General features: G+C 34.5%; 1 protein-coding gene across 1 annotated transcript in view; it reads left to right on the top strand.

Moving 5' to 3' along the window:
- The first annotated feature begins 4,166 nt into the window (after positions 1-4,166).
- Positions 4,167-16,497, top strand: part of LOC149948579 (A-type potassium channel modulatory protein KCNIP1-like) — a 37,855-nt gene continuing 25,524 nt past the window's right edge. Inside the window, exon 1 of the mRNA XM_090172198.1 lies at positions 4,167-4,416. Within this exon, the coding sequence (XP_090028324.1) occupies positions 4,270-4,416 (147 nt within the window). The 5' untranslated portion in view covers positions 4,167-4,269. The remainder of the gene's footprint in view (positions 4,417-16,497) is intronic.

Here is a 16,497-nt window from a genome sequence, read left to right as displayed (position 1 = left end):
ACAAATATTAAAATTATCGTATATATCGGAAATCTTTGAGAAATACCGGAAATAATTGAGAAGTACTGGAAATATTTGAGAAATATCGGAAATATTTGGGAAATACTGGAAATATTTGAGAAATATCGGAAATATTTGGGAAATACTGGAAATATTTGAGAAATATCGGAAATATTAAAAGTGGCTACCCCCTCGGTTGTCTGCTTCAGTTGCGTCGGAAAACGTCAGTTTTAGGGAACCAATGAGATATCCGGCGGATTGTTTTTAAAATAGAATGCGGAAAAATTTCCACAAACGTTTCCAGAAAATTTTCCGCAAATCGGAAAAATAAAAAATTGAAACATAAATTACTTTTTAAGGGTTTTTAATGTTTTTAACTTTTTATCGATATAAAATGTCTAATAACAGTAAATATACTACAAAACGTTAATAGTGTTACATTGTTAATCAGTTTAAACTAGTCTAGAGGTTTAGTTTTACTTTTAGATTCGAAAAAATGAGGCGAAAATGCCACTTTATTTAAATATATATATATATATTAAACTAATCATGGAATTAAAACTTTTTGTTTTTTCCGCGGAAAATTTTTCGACTTACAACTCTATATTGCATATTGCACGATACCATGTCCTACATCCAATCCCTAAAATTCACAAACAAAACAAGATTAAATTAGATTAAGAAGGAAAGTGGTAAAGTCTACTCACACATTGCAAAATATTTTTGGACAACACTGATCGCAAACCAAGTTGGTCCGTGTTAATGGAGATATATTTTCCATTTGTTAACCATATTTTAAAGAACGGCTGGTTTTATAGTGACCGAGGCTTAACTAAAGTATTTCAATCTAATCATTTTCGTACACATCTTTTGGAATACGCAAAATGATATTATGAATTAAAATACGTTTTTTAATTTAAATTGACACATTTTGTAGAAGAATAAGTATATTTTTAGAATTACGAGTAATTGCCTGGTCTGGTTAACAACTTTTTGCGAAGCGTTGGGAATGCAACGTGTTTCAGCGGCGGCGTTCGGAAAAAAGTTATTTTTTATTCAAAAATGTATATACTTAAGCAATAAAATGTACAGCTCAAAATCTTTATTATTATATTTCTTAAAGAACTGTGTTTTTTCCCAACATTGTTGATGAACGCTGTTTTCTACTCGAGTTCGTAGAATACGTTGCACGCTCAAAAAAAAAAAGGTTTGCGAGATTTATCGTGTTAACCAGTGAAACAATTTACTAATACCTTTACTACTACAAAATATGTCAAAAATTAGTAATTTTGCACCAGCTTCATATTTCCATTTAGATTTGTTCAATCAAAAGGATGTGTACGAAATCTAATGCATTTGAATATTTGTAGCTAGGCCTCGTCTCCATGAAGTAATACTTCTCAAACTCCACAAATTGACGAGCGCTTCCTAGTGGCGTAATTATCACATACTCGTGGTAAACAGTAGCGGCGCCAGGATTTTTGGGGAGGTAGGCCAACCATTTGGAGGCCCCCCACCACATTTTTTTTTCCAAATCCGTCCACGTGGATTATTTATTTTTTTTCTAGCAAGTGGTGTAATTTTTGGGTAAAATGGTTACGCGACGAAATAATTAGAACTAATTATGAATTTAAACATTACTGAAAACAGAGTGTGTGTTGATCCTTTTTGTGTACCGATAACACTTTACACTTAACAAATGAGTGGTTATTCACTTATTTCTAGGACTGAATTCCAGTCTATCAATTTACATTAATTCCTTCGGTACTTCGCATGTACATCCCTTACATCCCTTAGCTACACTAACGGTTGTAAGTAAAGGGTGTTGGTCCATTTGATCGAAAAATATGTGATCGACAGTCGATCGTTATACGTTGCAATTGATCGAAATTCCATTTGATCGAAAAATATGTGATCGACAGTCGATCGTTATACGTTGCAATTGATCGAAATTCCATTTGATCGAATCCCATTTGTCATTTGTTTCATAAGATTGAACCTTCAAATGATCGAATACTATTTGCTCGAATTCAAAAGTATTTATAGTACCAGTTGTTATGTTTTTATTTTACCGAATGTCAATATGAAGTGCAGAAGGAATAATGATGGAATAATTCATTGCTTAAGTGCAGAAGGAATAATTCATTGCTTAAGTGCAGAAGGAATAATTCATTGCTTAAGTGCAGAAGGAATAATTCATTGCTTAAGTGCAGAAGGAATAATGATGGAATAATTCATTGCTTTAACTGTATTAAGCCACAAAGATGAAGAGATTTTTACTTTATACACTATATGATGGAATTGTTTATGACTTCGACGATAACGGCCCGTTGTTTTTGATATATATAAATAGGGTCAGGTTACGTTAGGTTAGGTTAGGTTAGGTTAGGTTGATGTACGCGCGACGTTGGCGCGTATGCACCATTTTATACGAGGGGTCTGATCACGTTCACGGCCCTTCTATTGCTAAAAATTAGGCACAGAGTTCGTTTTTTTTAATAGGTCTTTCTATTAATTATGTCCGAGAGAATATTTTGTTTTCTACGTCACTGCGCTCAGGTTTTTTTCTGTATTTTATTTTTCTTTAGTACAGTTTAAAGAAATAATTATTATTCATAGAGTCTACTGTATCTCATTCTGACTAGATGTTGACTTTTCGATTTACTCCCAAAAACTAGTAGTTTTACCCTACAGTAGCTTTCGATCAAATTTCGTTCGATCAAATGCCATTCGATCAAATGCAATTCGATCAAATGGAAATTCGATCAAATGGGACCCGTTCGATCATTTGGGAATCGATCAAATAGACTCAAACCAAGTAAAGTAAGTTTAAGAACCATTTATTTGTAAAGATAAAATTAAAGATACAATTTGTAAATAGTAGCGCTATTAAAATAAACTACTGAATTTAAACTTTACTAAAAACTGAGTGTGTATTGATCCTCTTTTGTGTACCGATAACACTTAGCAAATGAGTGGTTATTTACTTATTTCTGCGACTGAATTCCAGTCTATCAATTTACATTCATTCCTTCGGTACTTCCCTTACATCAGAACTTACAACTTTACGAAAATGAATGTACTTAGGTACACTAACGTCGTAAGTAAAGTAAGTTTAAGAACCATTTATTTGTAAAGATAAAATTAAAGATACAATTTCGATATAGTAGCGCTAAAAAATAAACTTCTGTCAAAGAAAAGTTATTCGTACCTTTGAAAGGAATAAAAACAGCAGTGTCGTTAAGCGAATCACTCGCTTTGGATATTGAAAAATTAATAAATAAATAAATTATTTCGCAAACAAATTACAGAATTTTCTGATATTATATAATTTGGAGGCCCATATATTAAATTTTGGAGGCCCCTTAAGATGACTTTTGGAGGCCCCTACCAAAATTTTAAGTAGGCCCAGGCCTACCCCGACTTTTTGATGGCGCCGCTACTGGTGGTAAATGCGGTCTATAAATTATAATTATTTATTGTTATTATTACTATTTTTATAGTTATAAATTATAATACTTCAGTAAGCTAATGCAAATTCAATAGATAATATTCCAATTTTTGAATGATCAATGAGATAATGGACAAAATTCCACTTTTACACTGCCCAGATGGCGCTACAGACAGCATTTCGGGGCGTTCCCATTCTGAGAAGTATAACATCATGGCCGCAAGGGACGATCTACTTAAATATCCAAATGTCGTTAAAATTTCGCTAAAAACACATTTTCCATAATGTTTGAATTTTGTTTACCAAAACCCCGAAAACGACGAGATTTTGTTATCGCAAACCGAACATAGCTTGTTTTTAATATAGGCACAGATTCCGAAGACCCAGAAACAGTAAACTGTATAAAATATATGTAAAAATCGGAAAATCCCTACAAAAGCAACAATACGCGAAAACATTTTTCTTCAAATATTGCGCAAAATCCAGTTTCTAAACAATCTTCGAGTTCCCCTCTTTAAAAAAAAAGGGGGGGGGAGAGCTTACAGGTAGATGGCGGGGGCGGGGAGAGACGGCGAATGATTGCTTGCGCGAGGTTCGGGTAGGCAGCGCCATCTCTGGCGTAGTCAAGGAAACGAACGAGAGAGAGAGAGAGAGGTTTCGTTTTAGCCTAAGCAACGATGTGGTAGGCAGGCAGGCATCAGTCGATTTTCGAATCGGAAGGCGGTCGGACGAAGCGGCCAACGAATATATCGCTGGAATCTTCGGCGCTCTCCGCTCGATCCTTCTTTTGCCGGAATTCGTTGTCTCGTCGTTCGTGAATGGAAGAGAGAAGTAAGTCGACGGAACACCCCGAGAAAGTCATCAGTTTCCGACTGCAGGGTCCTAGGGACAGCATAGATTCCATATGTAAATGTACCCGCTTCACCAAGAGAGAGATTCAAGGGATGTACCGAAACTTCAAACAGGTAGCTTTCTCTCTCTCTCTCGTTCATCCTGGCGCGCCTCGTTATTGCGTGAATTCTCTATTTACATTTCTCCGACGTAACCCCTGACTGCTTTCTCTCCCGTCAGGTCGCGTCTCAACGCTATATTAGAGAAGACGCGAAAATTTGTCAGTTTGAAATTTAATTTTACGCTTTGACTCGCGGTTATATTTGATTAAGTTGATTAAGTTCATTCGCTAATGTTTATGTAATGACGTAATTTGTATTCAAACTACTTAAATGATGAATGCGGGCTATGAAATCACCCCAGTACTGTTGTCATCGAATGGGGGGAAAGCGCGGGTTGACTGAAATGGGTTCTGTCTGTAACGTTGTTTCTCAAAGACTATCCGATAAGGCTGCGCGAGTAGTGGTTTTAGGCAATCGAGTCGGGTATCGAGTACGAATTTTTTTTCATCGAGTATTCGAGTCGAGTAATATTGAAGTGTAGTCGAGTAAAATTTTCCCTTAAGTAATTTCCCGAGTAATTGAATACTTGATTAAGGGGGAAATTTTCTCTTATTCGAGTCAAGTAATTCAGAAAAAACCTCGAGTAATATTTTTAACGAGTCGGATTATCGAGTATACTTGATTAGGAGCTGGTTTTATTCAAGTAATTAGGAAATTAAAATTAAAATGAGTATAAACTAACTTTCAATGCTGAAAATTATTCCTTTAATTTAAATGAACATAGTGACTAGTGGGATATAGTGACTAGTGGGATATAAAAGACTAGTATACTAGGCTACTAGCCTAATTATAGTAATTAATAGTAAAATAACAATACAATATTAATTTTTTAAATTATTAATGTACCGTCTGTCCGTATATTGCTTCCTGAATCCTAACCCCGGCCGACATCCGAACTCGTGAAGTGACACTCCAAACCAAAACTTAATAATATTGTTTGAAGAAAATCCGCGCAGGCGCACTACGTATTAAAAACCGTGATCCATCCCCAAGGTCATTCAAGCATTTGTGGTTTGTACGTCTTGTAGGTACCGTTTATTTTTGCCAATTACTAATTCGAGGTCGAGTTCGAGTACTCGACCTCAAAAAATGCCGAGTAATCGATGATGTTCTTGTACTCGCACAGCCCTACGGTCCGACCGAATGTAATGAAACTTGTTTCCACGCGTGCAGAACTAACTTGCCTCCGAATTTTCATTTTCTAACTGTAACCCAAGACATTCGAGGTCAAAGGTCATAATGTGAAGTCTATGGGAATGTACGTCTATAGCGTTTTAGTAATGAATTATCTGGGTGTCGGATAAGATCAAGGTGTAGTATCTGCTTTGATAGAAAACGACTACCGAAAGTATTTTAAATGCCACTATATTACATGAGATATCTAAAGTCAAAATTTGCCTGTTATAATATTTTTGGTTTGATCTAATTAACCCCTATTGGGTCTGTGGCATGATATATCGACAAAATCTTTCCTAATGCATTTAATGAATTTATAATTTTCAAGTTATTTTTACGCAGGGCCCTACATAATGGGGTTGGATTCTAAGAGTGTAAGAAATATATATTTTGATAATATTATATGGTGAAATCATAAAAAAATAATAAAGGCTTACTAAAACAAATGTTGCCAACTGAATTTATTTTTGCCACCCGTAGAAAATTATAGGTGAGGACAATCTTTTTAATTCTGTTATTTTTCATAATTACAAAGTCAATTAACTTTAGCTTAATTATTATATTTCCAAATGGTAACCCATTTTGAAAAGGGGCCTTTCAACAGTAAAATCTTTAACTTAATTAACTATTTATTTCGAATTATATTTTACAATTTTCTTATAACTACTAGTTTACTACTAATTTCCGAAGTATCGGCTTGACGTTTGAAATATCATGTCGGTAACACTTTAAAGTTTATCGTGTTTAATATACGCAAAATCTTTAGGTTGAATATTTCGTGCTCGCCGTCAATTAAACTATATCCGCATTGTTTAAATTTTTTAAAAGCACTTTTTTTTAAAGCATTGTTTCATTTTTGAAAAGCATTGTTTTATTTCTGGAAAACACTGCTTCAAATGTTTGAAAAGCCATGTTTCAATTTTTGGAAAGCCTTGTTTTAATTAATTTTTGAAAAGCAGGGTTTCATTTTTGAAAAGCACGGTTTCATTTTTGAAAATCATTGTCTTTTTTAAATCAATGTTTCAATTTTTGAAAAGCATTGTTTCATTTTTGAAAAGCATTGTTTCATTTTTGAAAAGCATTGTTTCATTTTTGAAAAGCATTGATTCAATTTTTGAAAAGCATTGTTTCATTTTTGAAAAGCATTGATTCAATTTTTGAAAAGCGTTGCTTCATTTTTGAAAAGCATTGTCTTTTTTAAATCATTGTTTCAATTATTGAAAAGCATTGTTTCATTTTTGAAAAGCATTGATTCAATTTTTGAAAAGCATTGTTTCATTTTTGAAAAGCACAGTTTCATTTTTGAAAAGCACTGTCTTTTTGAAAATCACCATTCTTTTTGAAAAGCATTGTCTTTTTTAAATCAATGTTTCATTTTTGAAAAGCATTGTTTCAATTTTTGAAAAGCATTGTTTCATTTTTGAAAAGCATTGTCTTTTTTAAATCAATGTTTCATTTTTGAAAAGCATTGTTTCAATTTTTGAAAAGCATTGTTTCATTTTTGAAAAGCATTGTCTTTTTTAAATCATTGTTTCAATTTTTGAAAAGCATTGTTTCATTTTTGAAAAGCATTGTCTTTTTTAAATCATTGTTTCAGTTTAAAAGGCATTGTTTCATTTTTGAAAGGCATTGTTTCAATTTTGAAAAGCATTGTTTCATTTTTGAAAAGCATTGTTTCATTTTTGAAAAGCATTGTCTTTTTTAAATCATTGTTTCAATTTTGAAAAAGCATTGTTTCATTTTTGAAAAGCACCGTTTGCTAAGTTACGCAAAAGAAATGAGTTATATCTTTTACTTTCCACTACTTATTTATTAATTTGATAACCCTTAATGAAGATTATTTAGCCATCTCCGGTCAATTTGGGGAGAGGCGTTTCATCCTGGTAAGTCGCGACATCCCCGTCCAGTTGAGAGCGAATGGATGGCTAATAGGCTAGCGCGCACTCGTCTGGCAAGTCGGGGTATTAGTTCCGCCGCTCCCGAATAGCAAATATCTGGCGGATGTGATGGCCTAGGAAATAAGCCGCCTAAATAGACGCTTTCGCGTGACGCCCGTCCGACGTGTCCCGCTACTCGAACACGAGCTTCTGCCGTCCAGATGCGAATGATTTTTGGTTATCCTTGATCGCTCGGGAGCCGTGTCGTTGCCACGGTAACGCCCTCTTCGTCCTATCCTACGCGCCCGTCTTGAATATCGAAACCACCGTCGCCCCCACCGTATCGTCTGTATTCAATTTACATTCAATAAAATCTATCCCACTCATTACAATTATCCCCGTTACTCCGGCTCATGTATTTATCTAAGCATTTCATTAAGCGATAAGAAAATATTACCTTTTCGGAAATATTCAAATATTATACTTGGAAGGTACGCGATTCCAGAAATTAGGTAAGATATATATATATATATATATATTATAACCAGAAAAAAGTTCTCTATTTCTTCCAAAGATATTTCAACCAAATTTAATAATCATTAATGATTAAAATATAAATATTGCCTGTTACCCTTTAAATTAACTTTCCTTCCAAACAAATACCCTGGTGGTTGGCCAACGTGATCTGCTGTCGGCCTACCACCAGGGTATTTGTTTGGAAGGAAAGTTAATTTAAAGGGTGACAGGCAATATTTATATTTTAATCATTAATGATTATTAAATTTGCTTGAAATATCTTTGGAAGAAATAGAGAACTTTTTTTCAGGTTCTAATGGTCGGTGAGCGCCAACCATTTTATCAAAATATTTTGAATAGATTAAATATGAAATTTAAAGGGCTACTGACACCTAGGAGCAACAGTCACAAGGATAACGCAGCTAGCCTTTAAACACGCTAACGCAGTGTTGCGTACAAATTTCATTGGACGAGCCTTAACGCTGAACATTTTACGGAAAGGGGGAAGACAATTTCCGAATTTTCCACTTTCGAAGCGTCTAACCAATGAAAAATGTACGCAAGAAAATACACGACTTTTGACGGGTTGCGTTCTCCTGGTGTGGGGTGCCGTGTTTGTTGCTCCTAGGTGACGCGATATTTCTAAATTGCAGCTAAATTAAAGAAGTATGTACTCGCGTTGTGAATTATAATTCGAGATATTAATAGTTATATTGAGTTGTCTATTATAACTTTAAATATTTTAAATAATTAGGTTAACGTTAATTGCATTTGCAAGTGCAACATTGTATTAGACTGAGAAGTTCTATTGCAAATGAACGTGGATATACACAGATATTTAAATTAATTGGGCTAACGTTAATTGCATTTGCAAATGAAGCATTCTATTAGACATTACATTATGACCTTTGACCTCAATTACCTTAGGTCAGAGTTTAAAAATAAAAATCCGGCCTTCGTTAGGACACGGAAGCTTGTTAGTTATATGCAAATTTGCGTTACATTTAGTCGGATAGTCTTTGATGAACAGCAACGGCATTTGAGATGCTGTTGATAGAGCTTCCCTTTGGAAAATCTTCTATAGAAAACTTTTAGAAAGGCGCTAGCAAAGTTTCGTCGAATATTCTTTATAAATACGTTTGATATTTTTTAAGAATATTTTTAGAACTGTGGCTCAATTTTCTAAGGATTTTTCTAAAGGTATTTTAATATAATATCGTTAGAGTTCTAATGATAAATACTTAAGAGAATTTGAAGAAATTTATTTCGTATTTCTTAGATCTTTTAAGTTGTTTCTTTAGAATACCCTTAGATGCCTTCTATGATTATTCTGTAGATATTTAATAAGTTTTTCTTTAGCAATTCTAAAGGATATTCTGTAGCAACTCTAAAGGGTTTTTATAACAAATTAACTGTAGCTGATTACTGTAACACTTTCGAGTCGGGCCGACGTCAACGAATGGACTCCAAACTTAGAAGTCTACCGACGGTTGGTTAACATCCCTATTTACCGTCGAAATGTCCTAGCGCAGATTCGGTCGGTCCGACGTCAGCCAGCCTTAAAACCGCGACTCTTTACCGTATCTAATCCGACTTTAAATGTGCTGAAAACCTACTCCGAAACGTTGTTGGGCCGACTACACAAAAACTTTCATGTCTGACTCAAAACTGACTAATCAAATTTGGGAAAAGCGCGGGTGCTTTAGCGCCGAGCTCACTCGCACGTTTTACTTGAAGCTAATAGCTAATAGCTAAATTATCTAGTTAATTCTTAGAAATTATATAGCTAATTCTCAGAAATTATATAGGTAATTCTTAGAAATTACCTAGCTAATTCTCAGAAATTATATAGGTAATTCTCAGAAATTATCTAGCTAATTCTTGGAAATTATCTAAATAATTCTTAGAAATTATCTAGATTATTCTTAGAAATTATCTAGATTATTCTTAGAAATATTGGTAGAAGACTATATTGCTTTGTAAAAATAAGTCTAAATACAAAATTAATTATGAACAGTTGTATGTAACACTAAAATAACTAAAACAGTTTTACATTATTTATAAATTTACATGATGATAGTTGTCAATTCCCGATTTGCATAGAAACTCTTTTAGGTCCTTTTTATTTTGATCAAAAAACATATCTAATGATTGGATCCAATTTGCCTTGATCGAAAAACTTTTAATCCGATTTAAATCAAATTCACTCTACTAGCAAAACAATTTGAATAATACTTAAAGGCATAGAAAATACGGGATCTGGTCCCAATAGTACCCGGATTTCTCGTCCCAACGGAACACTCGTACCCGGATTTCTAGTCCCCGGTATTTTCATCCCTTAGGATAATTGGTCCCCGGATTTCTCGTCCCCAAAACGTCCTCAACGTCTCTACCAGGAAAGGTACCCGAACTGGCGCATCCCCGTCTCACGGACTTTTACCAATGTCCATCGTCGATTACGTGAGACAGGCACATTCTGGGTACGTTACTTAATTTTTTACTTGAACTTCTCCGCGACTGGTTCGTTACAAACGCATTGTTCGTTTTATAGAACAGGATCGAAGTAGGTCGACCACTCGGTGTACACTGCCGTACCTTTAACAGTGCTAAATGCACGAACTCGGTGTACAGATTATCTGAGACTGTCTTACCCCTCGTGACACAATTGACGGAATAGTGTCTCTACGTATACGTGTTGGAACTCTTCATCATGACGGTACAGAAGTTACCAAAGATGTTCTTTCTGATGTTGAATCCTGGAACAAAAGTCTAACGGAATTCAAATTGGCTCAAAATCAAACTGCCATTTTTAAATAAATTTAATTTACGTCTACATTTATATATAATTTAGGATGGGATGCTATAACTCCGAATACTTTTTACAAATCGTTTAATAACATAAATGATTTTTAACGAAAGGAGAAAATTCAAGGGGATATTAAGAACCATTCCTTTAACACATTCTCCCTCAATTTTAGTTCTCTAACTTTAAATAAATTTAAATTAAATCAATTTCCCCAAAGACAGTATAGAAGGCTAACTCCGAACAAATCCGGGGAACTCCGAACAAATCCGGGGAACTCCGAACAAATCCGGGAAACTCCAAACACCTCCTTTCCAACTCCGAACACCATTGGGTAACTCTGAACAATAAAGAAATTGCCCATTTTCTAGGTAAGGTACAGTCCCGGACAAAAGTTTCTGGACACTTTGTTTTTCAAATGCTTCAAAAACCGTTCACAGTAGAAAGTCGAACGATACCTTTTTGGAAAGTTTAAAAAACGGATAAGAATATTGTAACATAAGTGTGACACTTCCTATTCTTCACTTAGAAAAGTTTTACTGAGAGCTATTCGCAACATAAACAATCATTGAGATTTTTACCAAGGTCGAAGGGCCTTATGTAGAGGCTCCAAATTAAAATATTTCTAAGTCCTTTAACCTTAGACCAAGAAACACAGGGACGTTGCACGGTAGATATTTCGCGCCCGAAGCTTCGTTGCGGCTGCCTATTTCCTATTTATCTCGCGCTGTGTCGCTAGTAGCGAAGGTGAGTCAATTTTAATTGGCTATTTGATTCACGTGCACAGCCCTACAATCTGTCAGCACGTGGCCTACAAAAAACGAAATTTCTGGTATGTTTTTTAATATTTGTGTAACTCTTAGCTGATTATTTTTTTTCAAGTTCTTTAAAAAACGTTATTTTTATCTCTCATGGATGGCGCCTATTGACTATCTGTATCACCTTACCCCCCTCTCCCTACCGCAGCCGCAACAAACCCCAGCCGAAAAATAAAGCTTTGGGTCTGCTATGAGCGAGACGTCCCTGAGTTTCTTGGTCTAAATCATAATCATATGAATGTCTTAGACGCTGATGGAATTTTTTTAGTGTTTTTTTGGCTTATTAAGTAAAATAAAGCGCAACATACCTTTATCGCGAAGTGTTCAAAGTTTGCCCATTAACTTGGATTTTTTTAGTGTTTTTTTGGCTTATTAAGTAAAATAAAGCGCAACATACCTTTATCGCGAAGTGTTCAGAGTTTGCCAATTCACTTGGATTTTTTTAGTGTTTTTTTGGCTTATTAAGTAAAATAAAGCGCAACATACCTTTATCGCGAAGTGTTCAAAGTTTGCCAATTCACTTGGATTTTTGTAGTGTTTTTCTTGGCTTATTAAGTAAAATAAAGCGCAACATACCTTTATCGCGAAGTGTTCAAAGTTTGCCAATTAACTTGGATTTTTTTAGTGTTTTTTTGGCTTATTAAGTAAAATAAAGCACAACATACCTTTATCGCGAAGTGTTCAAAGTTTGCCAATTAACTTGGATTTTTTTAGTGTTTTTTTGGCTTATTAAGTAAAATAAAGCGCAACATACCTTTATCGCGAAGTGTTCAGAGTTTGCCAATTCACTTGGATTTTTTTAGTGTTTTTTTGGCTTATTAAGTAAAATAAAGCGCAACATACCTTTATCGCGAAGTGTTCAAAGTTTGCCAATTCACTTGGATTTTTGTAGTGTTTTTCTTGGCTTATTAAGTAAAATAAAGCGCAACATACCTTTATCGCGAAGTGTTCAAAGTTTGCCAATTCACTTGGATTTTTTTAGTGTTTTTTGGCTTATTAAGTAAAATAAAGCGCAACATACCTTTATCGCGAAGTGTTCAAAGTTTGCCAATTCACTTGGATTTTTTTAGTGTTTTTTGGCTTATTAAGTAAAATAAAGCGCAACATACCTTTATCGCGAAGTGTTCAAAGTTTGCCAATTCACTTGGATTTTTTTAGTGTTTTTTTGGCTTATTAAGTAAAATAAAGCGCAACATACCTTTATCGCGAAGTGTTCAAAGTTTGCCAATTAACTTGGATTTTTTTAGTGTTTTTTTTGGCTTATTAAGTACAATAAAGCGCAACATACCTTTATCGCGAAGTGTTCAAAGTTTGCCAATTCACTTGGATTTTTTTAGTGTTTTTTTGGCTTATTAAGTAAAATAAAGCGCAACATACCTTTATCGCGAAGTGTTCAAAGTTTGCCAATTAACTTGGATTTTTTTAGTGTTTTTTTGGCTTATTAAGTAAAATAAAGCGCAACATACCTTTATCGCGAAGTGTTCAAAGTTTGCCAATTCACTTGGATTTTTTTAGTGTTTTTTTGGCTTATTAAGTAAAATAAAGCGCAACATACCTTTATCGCGAAGTGTTCAAAGTTTGCCAATTAACTTGGATTTTTTTAGTGTTTTTTTGGCTTATTAAGTAAAATAAAGCGCAACATACCTTTATCGCGAAGTGTTCAAAGTTTGCCAATTCACTTGGATTTTTTAAAAATTATTTAAAAATTTAGTTTTGAAGCGATTTAAAATTTAAAATATGGATTTCATAGAGAAAGGGCTAATCTTTTTCGTGATAAGGAGTTTTTTCAGGTACGATGTCTTTAATATTCGCGACACCTTATTTACGGGGCCACAAGTCGTTGGCGCGAATCAAAATTAAAACTTTTCTAAATTAACCAGTTGGGGGGTACTTTTTTTAAGTCGTACCATTTTCGAATCATTTTCTACACTTTTTAAATATTTTTATGATATTCCACGGTTCTTAAGTTTTAAAACATTGTCTTCCTTGTAAATGTTTATTAAACCAATTTCAAGATATGAATTTTTAAACGCAAAGTGTTCGGATTTAGAACTGTTCAGAGTTACCCACTCTGACTATATACCATTTATGTTTTATTTGGGACGAGAAATCCGGGGACCAATTATCCTAAGGGACGAAAATACCGGGGACTATAGAAGTCCGGTACGAGTTTTCCGTTGGGACGAGAAATCCGGGTACTAAAGTACCAGGAACCAGTGTTGCAGGGACGAGAAGACCTAGACCCGAAAATACAACAGTAATGGCTTAGAGAAAAAAATTATTTCCTTTTTCAAATTTTTATAATATACTCTATGGGCTATAGAACTACTTTGATCCTCTGTAGATCTCTATAAAATTTCATAGAGTGTAGTTAGAAATTTTCTGTAAGGGTTCGTTCACTCAGCTCCAAATTATCAAGGTCACTGAGAAATAAAGTAAGAGTCGACCATTTAAAAAAATACTGGAAATCGCAATTGAAATGTAAATAGTAACTCCATTAGCCAGGAACTCGTTTTGAAATGCACGAATCTCGGACCAAATAGATCTTAGAGTAAAAAAACTAATAGCGTTTCCATTTGACTGCTCTCGAGCGCTCTAGATCGTTCTGATCAACATTTTATGTTTCATTTGTGTTCTCGAATATGCTCCGAGATCGCCCAAAACCGATCTGCCGATTTTGACAGATCAACGGATCGAGATCGAGATCGGAGCAAATTTTTGCGTGTTCCTCTTAGATTTTTTGGCAAAATGGCAGACCAAGACGCGAAAATTCAAATTAGTATCAGACGAAAAACAACAAAACGCGGGAATATGGTAATGGTCCAATGGTTTTACTCTAGTCGATTGGGGCGCGATCTATGACATCAGAGACAGATTCGGAGCGAATCTCGAGCAATCAAATGGAAAACGCTATTATTAAAACTCAATAAAACATCCAGAAATTCCAACGGTAGACCGGTTTCGTCCTCGTTGGGACTCATTTGTACCGTGCGCGAAATCTGGCTCGCGACTATTACACCTAGGTGCAAAAACACAAGGAGAACGCAGCTAGCCTTTAAACACGCTAACGCAGTGTTATGTACAAATGTCATTGGACGAACCTTTACGCTGCACGTTTTACGGGCAAGGGGGAAGACAAATTCGGAATTTTCCCCTTCCGACGGCAGCAGGCGCTAAAGCGTCTAACCAATGAAAACTGTACCCAAAAAAATGCACGACTTTTGACGGGTTGCGTTCTCCTAGTGGGGGGTGCTGTGTTTGTTGCTCCTAGATTACACCGAAAAGAGAAACTAAGCCTTAACATTGAAAATTTCAAAACACGTTGCATAGCAACGGAAAGCCGAATAGGGAGGGGTATGGTGGTTGATAATAAAATATACGAAATGTTAAGTTATGTTTGGTCGAAGATCTATTAATACGAGTTATTTGAATTTCTTCAAATTAGTTTAGGGTTTAGCTTTTTTGTGCCTTTTCATTATCTATCTATTCGCGCAATAATTTTAAACCTACCCTATAATTTGCTATTTATAATTAATTTAATTAATTAAATAGTTAAATCAGCTTTTGAAGCAAATTGTAAATCGACATTTTGTAATTATTGTGGTTGCCTGATTTAAAACCAGTGATTAAATAATTCATTGATTTAAATCACGCAAACTTTCTTAATACTCGTAGAATATTTTGAGTGGAAATCGAACCAGGCTCGTCTTACTGCAGGGCGAGAGTGCTAAGCACACTACCACCCAAACTATCACGTTAAATATATTGAAAATATCCTTTCGTTTGAAACTTTGAAGGTTATCTGAGTTAGGATTTGAAATTAATTTCCGGAGTTGAGAAATATTGGCTTCTTTCCTCTGTTTTTATTTGAAATTGAATACGGCGGTGGTGTCGGGTTTACGTTTTCTGATACTCTGATTTACAAATACGTGCTTAAGTATAAAGAAGATTAAATTTCCGAAATATAGCAGTCTCGTGAGTTTTAAAATTAAATTAATTACACGCTGTCGGTATGTTTAATTTGAAATTTCGAAACACCGTCAAAACAACAACTATATATTTACGTCGAAGTGGAGAATCACTATCAGAATAACGTATTTTTTAAATATTAATGGTAATTAAAATAATGACTTATATACTTACACTAAAGTTAGCGTAGTGAATTTTCTTTAGTAAATACAACCAAAAGTATGTAAAATATACCGCTAGTGTTATTTATTCGAAACACTATTTTCGTAGGTTCCCGGTTGATATATTAAAATACGTTTTGGAAGAAAAAATAGTTCGAAGCGAAATACGTCATGTAGTTAGTAAGACTATTACTTAAATAACATATCCCTACGCAGAGTAATTTTTACATACTAGACTCTATAAAATTTAAGTAACACTTGTATACCTTCGCAATACGTCACATATTTCATCGGCTTGCAAACTTTACAAAATGCTTTTTGGAAGAAAAATAGTGGGGATCTATAAAAGATGGTTTATAAATAAGTACATTCAGAAGTAAATGAACCGAAGTTATTGAAATAGCGCTCAGAATCGGAGGGCGTTTTCCTTCTGAAAATTATGATAAAATAGAGTCAAATAAAAGCTAATTTCCATCCCCGTCTTTTGACGTGATAAATTGCGCTTGAAAATTGTTGGTATAGCTATTTCTATGTATAAAATATGGTTTCATAAAAACAAAAACGTTTTTTTTTCTTCGTAGGAGCGCGCAAAATTTCAAATTCGAAGTCAAAATGTAACTTCATAAGGAAAACGCCTCCAACATGGGGAGTATAGCAGTCTGATAACTTCGGTTCATTTACTTCTGGTACATTTTCATCCTCAGGCGGACTAATACACGCGGTAAAATCAAGGAGGATAATGGTAAAATGTACATTTTGAGCCGTTTATCAGC

This window comes from Leiobunum rupestre, chromosome 4 (genome assembly GCF_980474605.1).
Source record: "Leiobunum rupestre chromosome 4, qqLeiRupe1.1.hap1, whole genome shotgun sequence".
NCBI classification, from domain to species: Eukaryota; Metazoa; Arthropoda; class Arachnida; order Opiliones; family Sclerosomatidae; genus Leiobunum; species Leiobunum rupestre.
The sequence above is the reverse complement of the archived record's forward strand: the minus strand, read 5'-3'. Positions and strand labels throughout refer to the sequence as shown.